At 37.6% G+C, this 24,402-nt stretch overlaps 1 protein-coding gene across 2 annotated transcripts; it reads right to left on the reverse strand.

Annotated features, from left to right (window-relative positions):
- Positions 1-399: 399 nt before the first annotated feature.
- Positions 400-24,371, reverse strand: rbbp5 (retinoblastoma binding protein 5). Of its 2 annotated transcripts, none has more exons than XM_062038129.1 (14): positions 24,205-24,371; positions 22,321-22,346; positions 20,609-20,781; positions 17,255-17,395; positions 17,019-17,181; positions 16,822-16,931; positions 13,470-13,589; positions 10,088-10,241; positions 9,952-10,023; positions 9,747-9,864; positions 8,467-8,536; positions 6,273-6,502; positions 5,927-6,157; positions 400-683 (listed from the first exon to the last, which is right to left on the reverse strand). In XM_062038129.1, the coding sequence occupies exons 1-14, from the start codon at positions 24,221-24,223 to the stop codon at positions 631-633; spliced, it is 1,680 nt and encodes a 559-aa protein (XP_061894113.1). In that variant the 5' UTR covers positions 24,224-24,371; the 3' UTR covers positions 400-630. The 2 variants fall into 2 exon arrangements, with proteins under 2 accessions (XP_061894113.1, XP_061894114.1); XM_062038130.1 differs by having other exon boundaries at positions 403-683; positions 6,080-6,157; positions 24,205-24,370.
- Positions 24,372-24,402: the final 31 nt, after the last annotated feature.

Consider the following 24,402-nt stretch of genomic DNA (forward strand, 5'->3'; position numbering starts at 1 on the left):
TTTCTATGTAACTGTTTTTATATTGTTTTACTTTCTTTTTTATTCAAGAAAATGTTTTTAATTTATTTATCTTATTTTATTTTATTAATTTTTTAGAAAAGGACCTTATGTTCACCATACCTGGTTGTCCAAATTAGGCATAATAATGTGTTAATTCCACGACTGTATATATCGGTATCGGTTTATATCGGTATCGGTAATTAAGAGTTGGACAATATCGGAATATCGGCAAAAAAGCCATTATCGGACATCCCTACTTATGAATCAAAATGTTTTAATGTATTAAAAGCACAAATTGTCCTGTTTTTTTCCATTATGTACAATCTATGTACTGTATTTACGTTTTATTTTTGCCGGTTTATTCTGGTTAGGACAAAGTAATGCGAATTGTAAAACTATGTCACAAACAGGTTGTCACTTATGAATCAAAAATGTTTTAATGTATAAAAAGCACAAAGTACACAAACCACAAGTTCTATACGTGAGAAAGGAGGCCAGGCGATCTCTGGTGTCAGTGGGCTGAGCTGTGAAACGTTCCCTGGTGGGAGTGGAAAGAGTGCACCCACCCAACAAAGTCTGTACGTGACAGCCGGTCTCCGTGTGTCTGTCACGGTCCTGTGGCCCGGCGGTTCAGTCCATCCCTCCGATGTCGTGCTGCTTGTACGCCTGCGTCACCAGGGTCCCTGCGGAGGAGCGAGTGATGTCACGCATGCGCACTGGCAACAATTAGCACCACGGTAAACGTGCCATCATTCAAAATGTGCATTGCTAAAAAAAAAAAGAAACTTCTAGGCAATCAAGTATGTGTTTGCGGGATCCAGTCAGTCTCCTAATAGACAGAAAGTGAGCAGCGGAACTTCAGGTCACCCAACAAGGTCAAAGGCGCAAGGCGGGAGTGGGAGCAGGAGGGTCAAAGGCCAAGCAGGAAGTAGACGTACGCTCGCCAAATACTTGCACCAACCCACCGTCGGCCGCTGTGACGCCAATCTGCCACTTTACTCAAGTTCTCATATCCAATTAGTGAGATCTTTTAAGTCATGAAGCCACAGTCTGGACATTATACACCAAACTTTTCCCACTGAGGGCCACAGACTGACAAAACAAAGGACGCGGGGGGCATTTTGGTCGTTTTCACCTTTAAACGACTTTAAACGACTTTTTGGATTGTCTTTATGGGCCTCGGCCCATAAAGACAATCCAACATCTCACCCAAGTTAATTGGGCATACATGCACGCACATACCCTTCCCCAATCAACGCCTTCACCACTGCTTTATTCCTCCGGGGTTGTGGGGGCTGAGCAGCGCTCAACAGCAGCTGCTGGCCTCCAAGGTTCTGTTGGATGACTTTGTTGCGAGTTTGTTGTGATTAAATGTACCTTGTTTATGTGTGCCATGCTATGTGAGGTTTTTTTCCTCGGACTCAGTCTGGACCATTCCTGAGGGTCCAGCCTCAGACTGATATTTTTTTTACTTCCACCCTCCCCCCAATGTCACCTTTTTCCCACCTTTTTGAGGAGCGCCTAAGTGAGGCTGATCCGTTGGCGGTCCCGTCTTGTCTCCCTGTAACGTATGTCTGCTCTTAGCGGGATTGTGCCGAAAATGTAATTTCAGTTCTTATGTGTCTTGTACATGTAAGAATGGACAATAAAGCTGATTGATTGATTGATTAAAAACCAGTTTTAAGATTTTTTTTTTTTTAAAGAACTAGAAAATGCAATTTTGGTCGAAATTTCACATGAAAGCAGAAGAGCCTGAGCCAAACTGAAATACTAACAGTTGGCACGCTGGATGCAGTTATGCAATATATATTTTTATATTATCCTATCTTACATGTGGAAAAAAACATTAAACATGTAAGAAAAAAGTTTTAAAAAATTGGTATGTAATGAGAAAAATATGGAGCTCCTAAAGGGACACGGGGGCAAAAAAAATTTTTATAATTATTTTTTTTTATTTATTTTTTTTTAGACATGTATCTTGTGCGCACGAGAAACTTTTTATAAAGTTATAAAAAAATTTCAAAAATTATAATTTTATTTTATTCATTTTTTTTAGACATGTATCTCGTGCGCACGAAATAAATGTCTAAAAAAAAAAAAAAAAAAAAATTTTTTTTTTTACACATGTATCTTGTGCGCACGAGATAGTTTCTCGTGCGCAAGATACATGTCTAAAAAATAAAATAAAATAAAAAATTATATTTTTTTAATAACTTTATAAAACGTTTTCTCGTGCGCACGTCCATGTCCCTTTAGGGGCTCCGTAGAAAAACCTGAAATGTTCTAACTAATAATTAATAATAATATTAAATTCGTTTTTGATATGTTAAAGTACCAATGATTGTCACACACACACTAGGTGTTGCGAAATTATTCTCTGCATTTGACCCATCACCCTTGATCACCCCCAGGGAGGTGAGGGGAGCAGTGAGCAGCAGCGGTGGCCGCGCCCGGGGATAATTTTTTGTGATTTAACCCCCAATTCCAACCCTTGATGCTGAGTGTCAAGCAGGGAGGTAATGGCTCCCATTTTTATAGTCTTTGGTATGACTCGGCTGGGGTTTGAACTCACGACCTACCCATCTCAGGGCGGACACTAAGTGTCAAGTAATGAAAAATATGAGCTAAAAAAGCTAACAATAACATGCTTACAGTTAGCATGAGTGAAATACCAAAATATATGACACTGAGGTGTATACCTGCTAAATTAACTAAAAAATCTAGCATGCTAAACTGTTAACTCTAGCATGGGTTAAGTAACAAAATATTTTACTCTGAGATATGTACTTGAAAAAAAAAGTGTTTAAAATGCTAGCCTGCTAACATTAGCATACATGAAGTATCAAAATGTGAAAAAATTAAATTAAATAAAAAAGCTATCATACTAACAGGTATCATTCAATAACAATATTTGACAATGAGATGTATACCTGCAAAATTAGCAAAAAAAAAGATTGCATGCTAATATTAAAATGCTAACAATTATGCTACAGGCTACATATGGCCCACGGGCCGCCCTTTGGACACTGCTGCTATACACCAACACAAGAGCTGTATCTAAAAATGTGCCTTTACAAATAAGTAGGAGTTATAATGCTCACTTTTGTTTAGCATGGTCATGGTCAGGAAGTAGTGGTGTGAGATACCACTGATTTTCTTTCCGACCCGATAGCGAGTAAAATTCAGGCTTGCGTCGGAGATACCAATCCGATACTTTGTGCAAATATACCTAATGTGTCCGCTAAAATTTAAAGGTGTTTTTTTAAATAATAACATACAAAAACAACAGTAAAAATGTAAGAAAAAAAAGAGCAAAAAATCAGAATGTAATTAAGAAAAAGCTGAACATTTTAAAAACTAATAATTAATAATATACTTGGTTATCTATATTTTGTCTTTAAAAATATATAAAATCTGTTTTAGCATTAAAAAAAAAAAATTGTTTAGTTAATTAAAAACCTAAATACTAACTGTTGAAGTAATCAGTTTGAAAAATTACAATGATAAACCCTGTTAAATATATAACTGAACATTAATATTTTCATACAGGTAGAATTTTTGACACACTAAGGTATGCAGTTACGCAATCACATCATTATTATTATTAAATTCCTAAATGGAGAAAAAAAAAGTGAAATGTAAAAATAAAAAAAATAAAAAAAATCGCTATGTAACGAGAAAAACCTCAAATGTTCTAATGATTAATACCTAGTCAGCTATAATACAAAGCTGACACAATATCTGTTTTTTAAATAAAAACAATATCTGTATGGCCCCCATATACTTTGACTTTCTAGTATGCAGCCCTTGGTGGAAAAAGTTTGGACACCCCTGAACTAAAGTATCGATATTTTGTTTTAAGAATCAGTATATATATATATATATATATATATATATATATATATATATATATATATATATATTAGGGATGTCCGATAATATCGGCCGATAAATGCGTTAAAATGTAATATCGGAAATTATCGGCATCGTTTTTTTTTATTATCTGTATCGGGTTTTTTTTTTTTTTTTTTTTTTTTTTTATTAAATCAACATAAAAAACACAAGATACACTTACAATTAGTGCACCAACCCAAAAAACCTCCCTCCCCCCATTTCTTTCTGTTATCAATATTCTGGTTCCTACATTATATATCAATATATATCAATACAGTCTGCAAGGGATACAGTCCGTAAGCACACATGATTGTGCGTGCTGCTGCTCCACTAATAGTACTAACCTTTAACACTTCATTTTACTCATTTTCATTCATTACTAGTTTCTATGTAACTGTTTTTATATTGTTTTACTTTCTTTTTTATTCAAGAAAATGTTTTTAATTTAGTTATCTTATTTTATTATTATTTTTAAAAAGTACCTTATCTTCACCATACATGGTTGTCCAAATTAGGCATAATAATGTGTTAATTCCACGACTGCATATATCGGTTGATATCGGTATCGGTTGATATCGGTATCGGTAATTAAAGAGTTGGACAATATCGGAATATAGGATATCGGCAAAAAAGCCATTATCGGACATCCCTAATATATATATATATATATATATATATATATATATATATATATATATATATATATATATATATATATATATATATATATATATATATATATATATATATATATATATATATGTATATATATATATATATTAGGGATGTCCGATAATGGCTTTTTTGCCGATATCCGATATTCCGATATTGTCCAACTCTTAATTACTGATACCGATATCAACCGATACCGATATATACAGTCGTGGAATTAACACATTATTATACCTAATTTGGACAACCAGGTATGGAGAAGATAAGGTCCTTTTAAAAAAAATTAATTAAATAAAATAAGATAAATAAATTAAAAACATTTTCTTGTATAAAAAAAGAAAGTAAATCATATAAAAACAGTTACATAGAAACTAGTAATGAATGAAAATGAGTAAAATTAACTGTTAAAGGTCAGTACTATCAGTGGACCAGCAGCACGCACAATCATGTGTGCTTACGGACTGTATCCCTTGCAGACTGTATTGATATATATTGATATATAATGTAGGAAGCAGAATATTAATAACAGAAAGAAACAACCCTTTTGTGTGAATGGGGGAGGGAGTTTTTTTTGGGGTTGGTGCACTAATTGTAAGTGTATCTTGTGTTTTTTATGTTGATTTAATTAAAAAAATAATAATAATAATAATAATAACCGATAATAAAAAAAACGATACCGATAATTTCCGATATTACATTTTAAAGCATTTATCGGCCGATAATATCAGCAGGCCGATATTATTGGACATCTCTAATATATATATATATAGACATATACAGTATATATACACCGGTATATATATATCAGTATCCATCCGCACATCACCAGCAGGAAGCCATTACATGTTGCACTCCTAAATATTATTGATAATGTACAAAAATAATACTAATTATATATGCACAGTGGAAGAATAGTTTTTTGTTTAGTTAACTTTTTGCAGATAACGTCCACTAAGTCTATTCTGATGGCAGTGCATCAAAGAAAAATGCCAAATAAAAATGCCAACATTTGATCTAAGTCACCGGAACCATCCACAAGGATAACGATCTTTCTAAAATAGAAATTAATCGTGATAATGAATCAGCGGCCTGACTTACAGGCCTGTAAGAGAAGTGGTACAAATATGGAGGACCTCCTGTTTGTGATTACATGAGTCAGACTGTGGCTTCAGAGCAGCTGCAGGTGCACATGCAAAATTTGTGGGCTCATCTGGACCCCGGCGGCGGGTTGTGATTATTGGGAGGAAGCAGCACAAAGAGGGGTGGGGGTGCTTGGAGACAGGCTGAGCTGGTGTAGCAGGGCAGAAGGACCAGCAAAGCCCCCCCTCAGCAGCAGCAGCGGGGGCAGAGGCACGCTTACCTGGCACCAGGCCCCCTTCTGCCCTGCCCTTCATCCCTCCTCCTCCTCCTCCTCCTACTCCTCCCGGGCCAGAGCTGCCCAGGACCTCCATGGTGAAGGAGGGCCGCTCGCCCCTGAAGGGCTTGGGCCTGAAGGCGAAGTCTTTGTCTTTACCTTTGGAGCCTTTGGGCCGGCCGGCTGCCTTCTTCTTAGACTTGCTATCCCCCTTCACTCCCAGCAGGGGGTGCACCTCTGAGGGTTGAATGACACACAGTCACAGACTGGCACAGACTTAGTGAGAAGATATGTTGGCATGGAGGGAGTCATCAGAGGTGGTGTGTGCCAATGTGACACGCACGGTTCTCACCGTCAACAGGCACCCCCTGCAGTTCAATGTTGGTAGTGCGGGCCTTCTTTTTGGCCGGGCCTCCTTCAGAAGAAGGCTGCCGTGGCTTTTTGTCGCCGCCAGCCTCCTCTGTGGCTCCGGCCTGTGCCTGGGTGTCTGGCGGCGGGCCGAAGGGGTTTTCTTCGGGGTCCTCCACCTCAGGGGCGATGGGCAGGTACAACAAAGCCTTGTAATCCTCCAGCTCCTCGTCACTGTCGGGACATGAACAAGACCAAAGACTTCCATTCAGCTTACATGAACATTGTAAACTGTAAATTGTCATGATCATACAGGAACAAGGGGTGTGATTCGGTTCTTGGGGGTAACGATTCGAGTCAGGAACGATTCTTGATTCAAAATCAGTACTTTTTTAATAACATTAGGCGCCAGTGATATGAGTAACTGCATTCCTCCATAAAATAAACAGGTGTGATGAATTTCTATATTACCTGAAAGAAAACTGGTTTTGTTTAGTCAAATTCAACCCAAACATTTAATAAAGTCAAATACAAATAAGGCAGCAAGAGAAGTATCCAACACTTCTCTTTTCTAAAGTAAGATATAATCAACAACATCAGGGGTCCCCAAACCTTTTGACTCGGGGGCTGCATTGGGTTAAAACTAATTGGCCGGGCTGTATGTACCGTATTTTTCAGAGTATAAGTCGCTCCGGAGTAGAAGTCGCACCAGCCGAAAATGCATAATAAAGAAGGAAAAAAACATATATAAGTCGCACTGGGGTATAAGTCGCATTTTTGGGGGAAATTTATTTGATAAAAGCCAACACCAAGAATGGACATTTGAAAGGCAATTTAAAATAAATAAAGAATAGTGAACAACAGGCTGAATAAGTGTACGTTATATGAGGCATAAATAATAGGGGTGTGGGAAAAAAATCTATTCAGTATCGATTCTCATTTTTCCAAAATCGATTTATATTTTATTTTTTTTTTATTTATTTTTTTATTAATCAATCCAACAAAATAATACAAAGCAATACCATAACAATGCAATCCAATTCCAAAAGCAAAGCCGACCCAGCAACACTCAGAACAGCAACAAACAGAGCAATTGAGGAGACACAAACACGACACAGAACAATCCAAAAGTAGTGAAACAAAAATGAATATTATCAACAACAGTATCAATATTAGTTACAATTTCAACATAGCAGTGATTAAAAATCCCTCATTGACATTATCATTAGACATTTATAAAAATGTAAAAAAAGAACAATAGTGTCACAGTGGCTTACACTTGCATCGCATCTCATAAGCTTGACAACACACTGTGTCCAATATTTTCACAAAGGTAAAATAAGTCATATTTTTGGTTCATTTAATAGTTAAAACAAATGTACATTATTGCAATCAGTTGATAAAACATTGTCCTTTACAATTATAAAAGCTTTTTACAAAAATCTCCTACTCTGCTTGCATGTCAGCAGACTGGGGTAGATCCTGCTGAAATCTATGTATTGTATGAATAGAGAATCCTTTTGAATCGTAAAAATATCGTTTTTGAATCGAGAATCGCATTTAATCGAAAAAAATCGATTTATAATCGAATCGTGACCCCAAGAATCGATATTGAATCGAATCGTGGGACACCCAAAGATTTGCAGCCCTTATAAATAAGCAACTGAGAAGGTGCCTGGTATGTTAACGTAACATATTATGGTAAGAGTCATTCAAATAACTATAACATATAGAACATGCTATACGTTTACCAAACAATCTGTCACTCCTAATCGCTAAATCCCATGAAATCTTATACGTCTAGTCTTTTACGTCAATGAGATAAATAATATTATTTGATATTTTACGCTAATGTGTTAATAATTTCACACATAAGTCGCTCCTGAGTATAAGTCGCACCCCCGGCCAAACTATGAAAAAAAACTGCGACTTATAGTCCGAAAAATACGGTATATATATATATATATATATATATATATATATATATATATATATATATATATATATATATATATATATATATATATATATATATATATATATATATATATATATATATATATATATCACTTTATCGATGAGAAAATGCTTTTTTGTTTAAAAAAAAAATGCTCATGAGCAGTTTTTCGTTGGTAAACTTTAAAGTGCGGTTTGTGGGGTCTCACACTGTTGGACCAAGGGCCAATAGTCTTCCTCACCTGCTGCAAAAAGCCACTATGGGGTCCACCGTGGTGACGTCCACTTCCTCGTCTTCTGCTGCGTCTGCACCTGCAATAGAGGCGGGTTGAGTCTGAGTTGGTTTAATGCAGAGGTGTCAAAGTCGTTTTCACTGAGGGCCACATCGCAGTTATGTTTGGCCCCAGAGGGCCATTTTTAACAGTGAACACTATTATTACACAATTTCTTTATGCATTTTATTACTAGATTATGTTTAAACTAAAATGTAAAAAAAATATGGTAAATTGCAATAATTTCACCTCAAAATTTTACGTTAAAGTTAAAGTGCCAATGATTGTCACACACACACACTAGGTGTGGCGAAATTATCCTCTGCATTTGACCCATCACCCTTGTTCACCCCCTGGGAGGTGAGGGGAGCAGTGAGCAGCAGCGGTGGCCGTGCCCGGGAATCATTTTGGTGATTTAACCCCCAATTCCAACCCTTGATGCTGAGTGCCAAGCAGGGAGGTAATGGCTCCCATTTTTATAGTCTTTGGTATGACTCGGCCGGGGTTTGAACTCACAACCTACCAATCTCAGGGCGGACACGCTAAGTTGCAATAATTTCACCTCAAAATTTAGTGTATATTACCGTAAATAGAAAAACAGTACTGCTGTTTTTATGGTTAAAAAAAGGCAGCTCAGTTGCCAGAATTTTACTGTAAAATGTACATTAATTTTTTTACTTTAAATAAAAAAAACCTGCATTTTTACAGTAACATTTTGACACCTGAGCTGCCAGTTTGTTTTTTTTAATCGCAAATCAACAACTGTAGATTTTTCGGTGTATTACTGTAAATGTCAAAACTGCACCAGTTTATTACAGTAAAAAAGTACTGTTTTTTTCATTTAGAGAAAAAGGTTTTAAAAACCACAGTAAATGTCACAATTTTACCATTGAATCTATTGCTACTTTTACATTGCACAAATTAATGGATAACTTGCTTTGAAATCATTATTATTAGTATTTATTTCTATTGACAAAATGTTTTCAATGTTTGATCAAATATTTTTGCATGATAAGACAATATTTAAGTTAGCAAAATTTGCGATTGCATGGAGTACACATATATTTTTCTGCCAACATAGAAAGAAATAATACATTTAGTAAAACAAGTTACAGTATTTTATTGATACATATTATTTCCATATATATGTCTTGCTCGAGGACACTACGGATGTGACTCGGATTGCAGAAGCTGCGGATTGAACCAAGAACCTTCAATTTGCTGGCACGCGGCGTAGTTTTTCTTATTACCTGTCTGCTCTGGTTCACTCTTGTCTTCGTCCTCAATGTCAAACTCAGACTCTCTCTCCTCATACTCGACGTTCTCATCCAGTTCCTTGAAGTCTGGAGCAAAAGCGCTCCAGTTTTCCTGCAGACAAAAACCAGTTGCATGTTAAACGTTTTTTTGTAGCTTAGCCGCCGTGCTGGAGAAGAGGCGCCGCTCATTCCTACTAACCACTTGGTTCTGGGCCCAGATGGACACCACACCACTTGAAATGGAAGCGATAATGGGACGTACAGGATGCCACTGCACATGGGAGAAAGGTGAGCTGAGTGCAAGTACAACAGCACATATTCCAGGATGTTCTTACAGCAACATCTAGCAGCAGCTCTCCTCTGGTTCCGTGTAGGATCTTCACCAGGTTGCCGATGCTCTTCTCCCAGATGTACAACGCATGCTGTCGTGCCGAGCCGGCGACAATGTACTCGCCATCTCCAGAGAAGCAGCAGCGCTTCCAAGGTGTCCTGAACATTGGAAACATCAGCAGACGGTAAGACGAGAGAATCAGCAGATGAGCAACATTGAGGACCACATTGAAAAAGTGTTAAGGGTTACAGTTCATCCAGAAAGTATTCACAGCGAGTCACTTTTTCCACATTTTATGTTACAGCTAGAGATGTCCGATAATGGCTTTTTTACCGATATCTCAATATTGTCCAACTCTTAATTACGGATATCAACCGATACATACAGTCGTGGAATTAACAAATTAATATGCCTAATGTTGTTGTGATGCCCCGCTGGATGCATTAAACAATGTAACAAGGTTTTCCAAAATAAATGAACTCAAGTTATGGAAAAAAATGCCAACATGGCACTGCCATATTTATTATTGAAGCCACAAAGTGCATTATTTTTTTTAACATGCCTCAAAACAATAACAGTGCAATACTTTTTCATAACATGGTCACTACTGCCTAGTTTTTCTTGTTATATTCTTATTTTACTGTTATATTTTTATTCTCATTGTTGCTTTTTATTTTTATTCTTATTGTAATATTTTTCTATTCTGTTTCCATTTATACCCCCATTATTTACTTTTTACTTTTTAAATTCGATCTCAATTCTGTACACGGCTGCTGGAATTTTAATTTTTCTGAGGGAACTCTCCTGAAGGAATCAAAGTACTATCTATCTATCTATCTATCCAAACAGCAGCTTGAAATTTGGGACATGCTCTCCCTGAGAGAGACTATGAAGAGGTTGAGGTGGGCGGGGTTGGGGTGGGTGGGAATAGGGGGTAGTGGGGGGGTTTATATTGTAGCGTCCCGAAAGAGTTAGTACTGCAAGGGATTCTGGGTATTTGTGCTGTTGTGTTTATGTTGTGCTACGGTGCGGATGTTCTCCCGAAATGTGTTTGTCATTCTTGTTTGGTGTGGGTTTACAGTGTGGCGCATATTTGTAACAGTGTTAAAGTTGTTTATACGGTCACCCTCAGTGTGACCTGTACGGCTGTTGACCAAGTATGCCTTGCATTAATTTGTGATGAGAACAGCCGGTAGATATTATGTGTCTCGGACGGCACGCACGCAAAGGAAATGCCTTTAAGGTTTATTGGCACTCTGTACCTCTCCCTATGTCCGTGTACACAGCGGCGTTTTAAAACGTCATACATTTTACTTTTAGAAACCGATACCGATTATTATGAAACCGATACCGATAATTTCCGATATTACATTTTAAAGCATTTATCGGCCGATAATATATATTTATTCCAAAATAAAATATATATAAAAAAAATTTTTCATTTCATTTATTTATTTATTTATTTCAGGCAATGACAAAAACGTACAAGTTGACAAAACATAATAATATAAACTAATATAGTGCATTATTGTCCAGTTTTGCCTGAAAGGGAGTGGGAAGAAAATAACTTATTTAATCCCACCCCCAGTTCTCCATTCAGTGATTATTCACATGAGTTTCACTCTCACTTTGTTCAAGGATTATAATACAGATGTTGTATCATAGTGGCATTACCACAGGTAACAATAATTATTACACTGTAACAATCATTTGTATCAACAATGTAAGAATAATGAATATACCAACAATGGTAATAGACATCATAGCAATAATGGTAATAGACAACATAGCAATAATGGTAAGGAAACATTGAGCACATGTTACACTTTGAGACAGAGTACAGCAGCAGGTCAAATTAAAGACCCTCATCTCTATATTTGAAGTCGAAGTGGTAAATTCAGTTGTTTGGACGTGATTTGGAAAGGCACACACCTGTCTATATCTAAGGTCCCACACTTGAGCACAAACCAAGAATGAAGTCGAATGAATTGTCTGAAGACCTCCGAGACAGGATTGTCTCAAGGCACAAATCTGGGGAAGGGTACAGAAAATGAATCTGCTGCCTTGAAGGTCTCAATGAGCACAGTAGCCTCCATGAATTGTACGGAATATGTACTGTACTGTGCAATCTACTGATAAAAGTTTCAATCAATCGATCAATCATCCGTAAATGGAAGAAGTTTGGAACCACCAGGACTCTTCCAATAACTGTCTGGCTGTATAAAATGAGCGATCGGCAGAGAAGGGCCCTAGTCAGGGAGGTGACCAAGAACCCGATGGTCACTCTGTCAGAGCTACAGAATTCCTCTGTGGAGAGAGGAGAACCTTCCATAAGGACAACCATCTCTGCAGCAATCCACCAATCAGGCCTGTATGGTAGAGTGGCCAGACGGAAGCCATTCATTAGTAAAAAGTTTGCCAAAATGCACCTGAAAGACTCTCAGAACATGAGAAACTAAATTCTTTGGTCTGATGAGACAAAGATTAAAGTCTTTGGTGTGAATGCCAGGAGTGATGTTTAGAGGAAATCAGACACCAGGTCAATACCATCCCTACAGTGAAGCAAGGTGGTGGCAGCATCATGGTGTGGGGATGGTTTTCAGTGGCAGAAACTGGGAGACTAGTCAGGGTAGAGGGAAAGATGAATGCAGCAATGTACAGAGACATCCTGGATGAAAACCTACTCCGGAGCGCTATTGAACTCTGACTGGGGTGACGGTTCATCTTTCAGCAGGACAACGACCTCAATCACACAGGAAAGATATCAAAGGAATGGCTTCAGGACAACTCTGTAAATGTCCTTGAGTGGCCCAACCAAAGCCCAGACTTGAATCTGATTTAGACATCTCTGGAGAGCTCTAAAAAATGGCTGCGCATCAACGCTTCCCATCCAACCTGATAGAGCTTGATGGGTGCTGCAAAGAGGAATGGGCGAAAGTGTCCAAAGATAGGCGTGCCAGGCTTGTGGCATCATATTCAAAAAGACTTGAAGCTGTAATTGCTGCCAAAAGACGCATCAACAAAGTATTGAGCAAAGGCTGTAAATACTTATGTACATGTGATTTCTTGTTTTTTTTAGTGCATTTTCAAACATTTCTGGAAAAAAAAACGTTTTTACATTGTCATTATGGGGTATTGAATGCGAATTTTGAGGACAACAAAAAATGTATTCAATTTTGGAATAAGGCCTTAACATAAAATGTGGAAAAAGTGAAGCGCTGGAAATACTTTGCAGCTACACTGTACTACAAATGACTAAAAGTCACTATTTCCAGAATCTACTAAACCTACCGGTACATGTACTATTTCTAGATCTCTCATTATGGTATATACTAGCAAACATGTTCACAGTTTGCCTGATAAAGTCCAGTCAGTTGATGGCGCACCTGTTGACCAGGTCTTGTAGTTTCTGCATCGGCTCCGGCTCACCGTCTCGACCGCAGGTCAGAATTTCCCTGCCGTCGTAGACTCGGATGATTCGGTCTGCCGTGTTAATGAGGAAGCAACTGCAAAACAGGACATGGAGTGAATACCAATCAAGGAGAATTTCACTGATCTGTAGGTGTCATGAAGCACAAATAGATTTTACAAAGTGGCAGCAACCAGCAGAGGGTGCACATAGTTCAGACCAGGGTTGCACATATAGATGTTATACAATATAAATAATATCAATTTGGTCGACGATAGAGCATTTATTACTATTGTTATAACGTGATAATTCATGTCCCGTAAATGTGACAGTGACAAGCGAATCAATGTAGCATTCTCGCTAGCGGTTAATGTCCCTCCACAGTGAGAAGTCACTTCTAAGTCAGTAATTGTCAGCTCCATAGTGGAAAATAAACCATGTTTCTTACAAGTATCATCCATGGAGGACGAACAATAGCTAAACATGCTACACTACACACCGTAGCAGGGTATGCTAACTGCAAGCTAGAGCTGTTGAATGTAAACAAAGGTAGGCGGGTCGATACAAATATCGACAGTACCGGTACCAAGTATTATATTATCAGGTCGATCCCACAGTGGTAAGATTGGTATTTTTTACTATCAACATTTTTTTAGCCTTTTTTTTTTTTATTGTTTATAAACTTGGACTGTGTCCCTGGACACAGGTCATCTTTAAGGAGAAAAAACTAAAGATTTAAATCAGAGCCATTTGTAGGAAATCATTAAAAAAATATTATTGATATTGTTACATCGCCATCCTCTGTTTTTGTTAAATATAATTGTGATCAGAAATGTAAACATTCAATGATGTTGAAATTGTGCAAGTATCAGCATTGGTATGACCAGTACTGCGCCTGTAACTCCTTGGTGTTGGATCGATACTCAAATTTATAGTATCGCGCAAAACTAATGTAACGTAGCTAAACAACAGATGAGTAAGTGCTTATTACATTTTAACAGAAAAAGATAGAACCATGTTGAAGCAAAAAGTAACCACCTTTTAGCAGTAAATTAGCAAGTAGAATAATAGTTTTCCAAAAATAATACTAGGACTGCACGAGTTTGAGAAAAAAACTAATTGCAATACTTCTCTCCAAAATTGCGATTTAATTTGCGATTTTTATATTTCATACGTATAAATGCATAAAACTGCAATAACAAGGACTGAAGGAAAACATGTTTCTTCTAGACTGTTATTCAATATATTCTTGTCTCAAGGTGCCACACACGACAATATGCAATAATTTACTTTCTGCAGACGGACTCAGAGCTTTTGTCTACAGCGTGCTCTTAAACTGAAGAAATAATTAATAAAAACTATACAATACTATACAACTGTTTATAATGTAAAGTAATTATAATAAACTAATAATGCAAGTAACTATTTAAAATGATTTAAAAAAATGTATTTCTAATTACTGTAGAATTGTTTATCATTGTACTGTAATTGGAAGATAAATAATTTTGTTATCCTAAATAAATAAACCAAAAAAATGAAAGACTAATTTCTGTAAGCAAAAATGTAACTTAAATAAATATTGAACATTTTTAAGTGCATTTTTTTCCAGTTGGCAAAACTAGGTCGGACATTGTCCTTTTGTTTGTTGCCATCTCATGACCACTTGTTTGTCCATGTTGATGGGCTCATATTGCGCATCCAATTTGAAGCTAAAATATTACCAAACCCAGGATCTTCGGCCTTGTAATCATATTTTTTTCCTTTTAATTTTTGTTACTTTGCGGCACTTCTCACTGGCGAGTTGCGAGGCTCTATGTCCGGGCTTCCTGTGGTCGCGGCCTCGCTGAGTCGCTCTCCGCCCAACGAGACAAGATTGTGATGGACTGAAAAGAGGTCTCACTGTTTTCAGTTCATTTCACTGTTAAATAAACGCGCTCAGGTGCTGAGACCGTTGCACAGAGCGAGATGTCTTTCTCCCTGTTTGAAGCGAGAGACAAACTCAATTCTGATTGGGGAACATGTCTGTCCCTGAAATGCCGTGACGGCGGAGAGAAAAACAATGCCAGCCTCTTGCAGTTACAAAATCGCACTATTTAAAACTTCGATGTCAATCGTGCAACCCTAAATATTGCTAGAATTTATTTAATATGTCACAGCATACGTCAGCAGCTAAATTAGGAGCCTTTGTAACCCGTTCTGAAATGCTTCTATTGTCACTTATATACCAAATAATATACCGTGACATACTGTACATCGTTATTGCAGGAGCCTGCAATATATATATATATATATATATTAGGGGTGTAACGGTACGTGTATTTGTATTGAACCGTTTCGGTACGGGGGTTCCGGTTCGGAGGTGTACCGAACGAGTTTCCACACGGACATATTAAGTAGTGTAACGCAAGTTGTGTAAACAATGCACACCGAGGCACAACACACGGCATGCTAGCAGCTAACGGGCTAGGATAGACTGACCATACGTCCTCTTTTCACCGGACATGTCCTCTTTTGCGGAGCTGTCAGGGCGGAGTTTCTTAAATGCCTCAAATGTCCAGCATTTTGAGTTAGGGTTGCGTGTATTTTCAATGTACGTTCAGGGTTAGGAAGGGGTTAAAAACAAAACAAATTGTGCGTGCAGCAGCATTGGTGAGGGAGGGGCAGAGACAGAGAGAGAGAGAGAGTTATGATAAACGCGCATGCGTCGCCAGGCTCTGCTTTTTATCCATAGATTTATCACATTTAATTTTTTATTATCTATAGCAGGGGTGTCAAAAGTGTGATTTGCGGCCCACAGCTAATGTTTTAAAGGCCCACGGCACATTCTAAAAATACTATTAAAATAAACAAAAACATAACAAAAGTGAAATAAAAAAGCTTAAAGGTTAAATGTAATTTAGAAAAAGTTGCAATGTTGACTAATAAAACAAAGCTGTTTTTTTTTCTTTCAAACTGTCATTGCTCAAAACATAATACTGAATCAAAATCAATGTTATTATGAATTATTGACCTATCCAAGGTTCCAATTAATTCACATCAAATTTTCCACAAAGAAAAATATTTTTGGTGAAAGATTTTGCAAATTTGGTAAATAAATAACCCAAAAATGTATATTTTGTTGTTTTCTTACTGTACCGAAAATTAACCGAACCGTGACCTCTAAATTGAGGTACGTACCGAACCGAAATTTTTGTGTACCGTTACACCCCTAATATATATAGATTTTAGGCCTTATTGCCCATCCCTCAACTTGTTTGCTGCCAGAAAGGGCTGCAGTTTGGTATCCAGAATACGTTGAACTAAATGTCAGACTTGCTATGTCCCCTCACCTGCCCTTGCGTGCAAATTCAATGGACTTGATGGCGGTGGTGTTGCTGGTTCCAGTGGTCACCCGGAATGATGCCACCAGCTCCTGAGTGTTCGTGTTCAATACCAGAATCTGCAACAGTCACGGAAGCATTTGTTTCACATTTGTTGTCGAACGGGACATTGGGAGCTTTGAGCAGTGAGTTGTTGGAGAGCTGACCTTTCCTTTGGCATTCCCAGTGTAGGTGTACTCCCCCCGCCTGTCAAAGGCCGCCACCACATTCAGGTCTGAGTCATCGTCCACAGGCAGGACGACGTGTTTGGAGTCGGACAGAGTCAAAAGGACCGGGGCTGACTTCATGGGACACACCAGCACCTTGTCCCTAAGGGAGAAGCAGTGTCACTCATGTTGGTGTCCACATTGTGTCTGAACATGTATGCAGACCACACGCTTACATGTCTCTGGGGTGGCACTGCAGTTTTAAGATGGGGGAGGGAAAACGGAAGCGCTGGTCACAGTCGCCAGTCAGCACGTCCCACTGCGACACGATATTGTCTGTGGACGCACTCACCAGCTTGTGGCCATCTCGACTCCAACTGGACAAATACAACATTAGCTATAGCCATGTGCACATGGACACAAATAATCAGGTTAAAAGTTTAAAATGCTTCATGTAAACACACCATTCCTAATATTCTGACCCCATCACACGCGTTCGGATCAAAATTTCATTCCGATCGAGAAGGGTGGTTTACGCCGACAGTCATTCAGATTGGAGCGCATGTAAACACTTCTTCCGGAGTTTGGGTCGAAATTATCCTTACTGCGCATGTCTGTGACGTCAGCTATACTTTGGTAGTCTAGGGGGAACTAAATCTAATAGTCTCGGAATGAAGCAATTGTTTACCCCTATTCAACATGTACAGAAGTAGCGTTACATACTGTTGGGTTTGTTGCTTTAAAACGAGACTAGCAAAAACAAAAATATAGTCTGGAGTGTTGATGTCACTAAAAAAAGGAGGGATCCAGTTGTCGTCACAACGAGCGGTTTTACTCACGACCTTACAGCTCCTCCAAGTGCAAACTGATAACCTCAGGAAAGTACACGGAATGTCGTAACATGAAGACGCGCGGAAACCCGTACGTATCACAACATGCAGGGCACAGGACAGCTCCATTCCAAAAAGAGAGGTAAAACAAAAGCAGCGAACACAGGGAAAAATTGATAAATAAATAACATGACAACGTTAGACAAGCAGAAATCGATATACTCGATATATCGCAGGTTTGTCTCTGTGCGATATAGAAAATGACTATATCGTGATATTCGAGTATACGTTCTCACGTAGTTGCTTTTAGCTGCGGGCATTACACTACAGCAGGGGTCACCAACGCGGTGCCCGCGGGCACCAGGTAGCCCGTAAGGACCAGATGAGTAGCCCGCTGGCCTGTTCTAAAAATAGCTCAAATAGCAGCACTTACCAGTGAGCTGCCTCTATTTTTTAAATTTTATTTATTTACTAGCAAGCTGGTCTCGCTTTGCCCGACATTTTTAATTCTAAGAGAGACAAAACTCAAATTGAATTTGAAAATCCAAGAAAATATTTTAAAGACTTGGTCTTCACTTGTTTAAATAAATTCATTTATTTTTTTACTTTGCTTCTTATAACTTTCAGAAAGACAATTTTAGAGAAAAAATACAACCTTAAAATGATTTTAGGATTTTTAAACACATATACCTTTTTACCTTTTAAATTACTTCCTCTTCTTTCCTGACAATTTAAATCAATGTTCAAGTAAATTATTTTTTTTTATTGTAAAGAATAATAAATACATTTTAATTTAATTCTTCATTTTAGCTTCTGTTTTTTCGACAAAGAATATTTGTGAAATATTTCTTCAAACTTATTATGATTAAAATTCAAAAACATTATTCTGGCAAATCTAGAAAATCTGTAGAATCAAATTTAAATCTTATTTCAAAGTCTTTTGAATTTCTTTTAAAATTTTTGTTCTGGAAAATCTAGAAGAAATAATGATTTGTCTTTGTTAGAAATATAGCTTGGTCCAATTTGTTATATATTCTAACAAAGTGCAGATTGTATTTTAACCTATTTACAACATGTCATCAAAATTCTATAATTAATCTTAATCAGGAAAAATTACTAATGATGTTCCATAAATTCTTTTTTTAATTTTTTCAAAATGATTCAAATTAGCTAGTTTTTCTCTTCTTTTTTTCTGTTGAATTTTGAATTTTAAAGAGTCGAAATTGAAGATAAACTATGTTTCAAAATTTAATTGTCATTTTTTTCGTGTTTTCTTCTCTTTTAAACCGTTCAATTAAGTGTAAATATCATTACTTATTAATAATAACATGAGTTAAAGGTAAATTGAGCAAATTGGCTATTTCTGGCAATTTATTTAAGTGTTTTGAAACTGGTAGCCCTTCGCATTAATCAGTACCCAAGAAGTAGCTCTTGGTTTCAAAAAGGTTGGTGACCCCTGCACAACAGGCTCTTCTCTTCTTTTCTTGTCTCCTTCTCACAGAGACATAAAACAAGCGCACCTTCTTACATACGTCACATACGTATACGCCCTCGCGGAGCAGAGAGGTAGCGGCATGGGTAACGTTAGCTGTGCTGCGAGTGGTAATACGAGAGAAAGAAGGTGCGAATCTGGTAACAAATGAAGGAAGAATTAATTCCCAAGAAAAACAGCAGGGGGTCCATCGTCTGGCGGTGGTTTGGCTTCAAGCGGGAAGATGTCGAACAGACAACCGTAATTTGTCAAGTGTGGGGCAAAACCGTTGCTACAAAAAGTTGCATTACTGCTAATATGTAGCATCATTTGAAAAGTCACCCGTTAGAGAATGAAAAGTGCTTGAAACTCCGCATGTCAACATCTCCGTTCGGTGCCACACCCAAAAAATGCCCAAGCAACCATTGTACAGATCAATACCGTATGAAAAAAGTAGTCAACAACAGAAGGAGATAACGTCCGCAGGAACCTACCACATAGCGAAGGACGTACACTATTTGATTTCCTATTATGCAGCTCATTTTTATTTGACAGTTATTGAAATATCTTGTGTGACATCATGCACAAAAGTGCACTTTATTTGTTTTAAACTATTGTAGTGGCGTTCTGTACAAAAAGTGCACTTTAATTTAGTGTTGTTTTGATATGTCATCTTAGTGACATCATGCACAAAAGTGCACTAACAGCTTGTTTCAAAATGTCTCTGACAATCTTGCACTTTCTGTTTTGAAATGACATGAATGTTTGTGCCACTGCTTAATAACTGTTTAATAAATACACTTTTGGTCAATTGACTTAGTTGTGATTTCCCTCTCTGCATGAAAGTATAAAATGAGCATATATTAATGCAGTATGAAGAAGAACGTTTTAATGTAGACACATAGAATCATCATACAGCTGTGATTATATGCATCAAGTGTTCATTCAAGGCTAAGGCAAAATATCGAGATATATATCGTGTATCGTGACATGGCCTAAAAATATCGAGATATTAAAAAAAGGCCATATCGCCCAGCCCTACACAGAGCCATGTTTGTTTACAGCAGAATCAATGCTTCTTCTTCTTCTTCCATTTCCAGTATGTATTGCACATGTCAAAACAAAGTATTCCGATTTAAGGTATGTTGCATGAAAATGCACGTCATAATAGGATCTTTTTTTTCAGGGTCCATGTACACAGTAACAGTCTAACCCGAATTATGACCACATTGACTAAATGTTGCCCCTGTACACGTGGCTACTGTTACATCAAGGTTAGTTTGTTTTACCATAAGGAGCAGACCGGGTGGATGTGGGCGCTGATGATCTTGGCGATGCCCCGCGTGAGGAAGTCCCAGATGACGATGCGGCCGTCGTTGCAGCCTACCGCCAGCAGGGTGCCCCAGCGGTTGAAGGTGCAGGTGAGAGCCATGCTGATACAGTCGAGAGTTCCATCTGCCTCCTGATCACAAAGACGAGACAAGGGAACAGAAGCTAATGTGTGGCTAAAGCCTAAAAGGGCTGCACGATTAATCGACACCTAGGTTTTAATTAGGGCTGCAACTGGAATTTTAATTTTCCTGAGGAATCAATAAAGTACTATCTATCTATCTAACGATTAATTTGATCATCGATTAATACTTCGATTAATAGTCGGATAAAAGAGACAAACTACATTTCTATTCTTTCCAGTATTTTATTGAAAAAAACAGCATACTGGCACCATACTTATTTTGATTGTTTCTCAGCAGTTTGTACACGTTGCAGTTTATAAATAAAGGTTTATAAAAAAAATATAAAAATAAATAAATTTAAAAAAATTAAATACATATAAAAATTGCCTCTGCGCATGCGCAAAGCATAGATCCAACGAATCGATGACTAAATTAATCGCAAACTATTTTTATAATCGATTTTAATCGATTTAATCGATTAGTTGTTGCAGCCCTAGTTGCAATTAGTGCGATAAAGTAACCGCAAGATTTTTTTTTTGTTATTTTCTTTCTTTGCACTCATCGGCATGTTCGCCAATCAGAGTTGTTGAGCCAAGCGCTTCAAACAAGGAGAAAGACGTCTCACTCTGTGCATCGCTCTTGCGTTTATTTAACAGTAGAAATAACTGAGCGCAATGAGATCTTTTTTCAGTCATTTACAATCTTTGTCTCGGTGGGCGGAGAGAGAGAGAGAGAGACCGCCAGCTTTACCCACACAGGAAGCACGTACAGACAACCTCTATACCCGCAACCCGCCAATGAGAAGCGTCGCAAAGTAACAAAGTTAGGAGGAAAAATATGATTACAAAAGCCAAATATCCCGTGGTGTTAATATTTCAGCTTCAAATCGGATGGGCAATATGAGCCCATCAACATGGACGAACGAGCGATCACGTGATGGCAATACACAAAAAGACAACATCTAACTTTGTCATTCTGGGGGGAAAAAAGCACTTTAAAATGTTCAATTGTTATTTAAGTTGAATTATTGCTTATAGAAATGAGTCAATTGTTTTTGTTTGTTTATTTATTTAGCATAACAAAGTTATTTACCTTCTAATTAGAGTACAATGATAAACAATTATACAGTAATGTAAATTACCAGTTCATATCCTTATTATTATTATTACATACTATGATTACATTACACTATAATCACTGTATAGTTTGTATCGGTTATTACTGTAGTTTAAGCGCATGATGTAGGCAAAAAGTCTGAGTCAGCCAAGTATCTTTAAAGTATTTTTTTGCATTTTCTTCTAATGTGTGGCACCTTGAGACGAGAACGTGTTGATTGACGGTCTGAACGTAATAGGTCTTCCTGCACTCGTTATTTTTGCAATTATATGCAATTAAATGTATAAAATATCAATTGAAAATCGCAGTCGAAATTTGAGAGAAAAATCACAATTATGCTTTTTCTCCTAACTCTAACTCTAACCCTAACCCTAATCGTGCAGCCCAACATCACAACATCGGTGTTTATTTATCTATGGGTTTGTTTTTACCTCTGGGTAGTTCTGCCCAAAGGATTCTGGGGGAATAAATAAAAAAAGACACCAAGCATTAAACAGACTTTCAAACATGATTCCAATTTCTGAATTTTGGGTTGGATTTTTTTTTTAACTTGCAAAGAAACACATTATTTGAATGAATTATTGTGGGGCGGTATAGCTCGGGTGGTAGAGTGGCCGTGACGGCAACTTGAGGGTTCCAGGTTCGATCCCCGCTTCTGCCATCATAGTCGCTTCCGTTGTGTCCTTGGGCAAGACACTTTACCCACCTGCTCCCAGCTCCACCCACACTGCTTTAAATGTAACTTAGATATCGGGTTTCATTATGTAAAAGCGCTTTGAGTAGAGATGTCCGATACGATAAATGCTTTAAAATATAATATCGGAAATTATCGGTATCTGTATTTTTATTATCGTTTTTTTTTTAAATTAAATCAACATAAAAAACACAAGATACACTTACAAATAGTGCACCAACCCAAAAAACCTCCCTCCCCCACTCATTCACACAAAAGGGTTGTTTCTCTCTGTTATCAATATTCTGGTTCCTACATTATGTATCAATATTTATCAATACAGTCTGCAAGGGATACAGTCCGTAAGCACACATGATTGTGCGTGCTGCTGGTCCACTAATAGTACTAACCTTTAACACTTAATTTGACTCATTTTCATTCATTACTAGTTTCTATGTAACTGTTTTTATATTGTTTTACTTTCTTTTTTATTCAAGAAAATGTTTTTAATTTATTTATCTTATTTAATTTGATTCATTTTTTTTAAAAAGTACCTTATCTTCACCATACCTGGTTGTCCAAATAAGGCATAATAATGTGTTAATTCCACGACTGTATATATCTGTATCGGTTGATATCGGTATCGGTAATTAAAGAGTTGGACAATATCGGAATATCGGATATCGTCAAAAAAAAACATTATCGGACATCCCTAGCTTTGAGTCACTAGACAAAAGCGCTATATAAATATAATTCACTTCACACTTCACATTATTTGAATGAATGAATAAAGATCCAACCTATTCCGTCAGTCTACCCCAGGGCAGCTGTGGCTACGAAAGTAGCTTACCACCACCAGGTGTGAATGAATGATGGGTTTTTAACATGTAAAAGCGACTTTGGGTACTTAGAAAAGCGCTATATAAATCCCAGGTATTATTATTATTATTATTATACTAGATTACCCACAACTCTTACTTGTCAATCAATCAATCAATGTTTACTTATATAGCCCTAAATCACGAGTGTCTCAAAGGGCTGCACAAGCCACAACGACGATATAACATAAAAAAGGGAGTCTTCCTCACTAACCAGTCTTTGTAAATCAGGGTAATATCATACAAATCATGACTATGTCTCCCGGCTGGCCTGGGAACGCCTCGGGATCCCCCGGGAAGAGCTGGCTGGGGAAAGGAAAGTCTGGGCTTCCCTGCTTAGGCTGCTGCCCCCGCGACCCGACCTCTGATAAGCGGAAGAAGATGCATGATGGATGGATCATGACATTATTGACTGGAACTAACGAGGACAGCGTTCAGATATCAAATAAAATACACGATTCTTACCTTAACACGAAAATAAAACACGCAAGATCTCGGCTAGCGTTAGCTTTGTTGACAACCTGACACGTCGCCGTTCCCATTCTAAAAGCAAACCTTCAGTAACAATCGAGTCCGGGCAAATTTGAGTCATTAAATAAAAAATGAACGCGGTGATAAAAAATAAGTTATAAAATGCACAATTTGTGTTATATGTCACGTCCTCACACATGCTATGCTAGCTGAAGACGCTAACCATAACAAACATTTTAGGAAGGTAAGAAAAGGTACGAGCTCTCGAAATAAGTAAGTCTTTTCTTAGTTACCGAGCAGTTCAAGATTCATCGCTGGACCAGTGATGTTCCAATAACATCCAGTGACTTGATTTTTTACTGAATATTTACTTCACTTTTCTCTCCTATTTTGTTATATTTGTCTTAATGGCGACACCGCCGCCGAGCTTCTCGCAAGGACCCCAAATGATTAAGCCACCGAGAATATGCCTGATCGAAATTTAGGCGATT

This window comes from Entelurus aequoreus, linkage group LG26 (genome assembly GCF_033978785.1).
Source record: "Entelurus aequoreus isolate RoL-2023_Sb linkage group LG26, RoL_Eaeq_v1.1, whole genome shotgun sequence".
NCBI lineage: Eukaryota > Metazoa > Chordata > Actinopteri > Syngnathiformes > Syngnathidae > Entelurus > Entelurus aequoreus.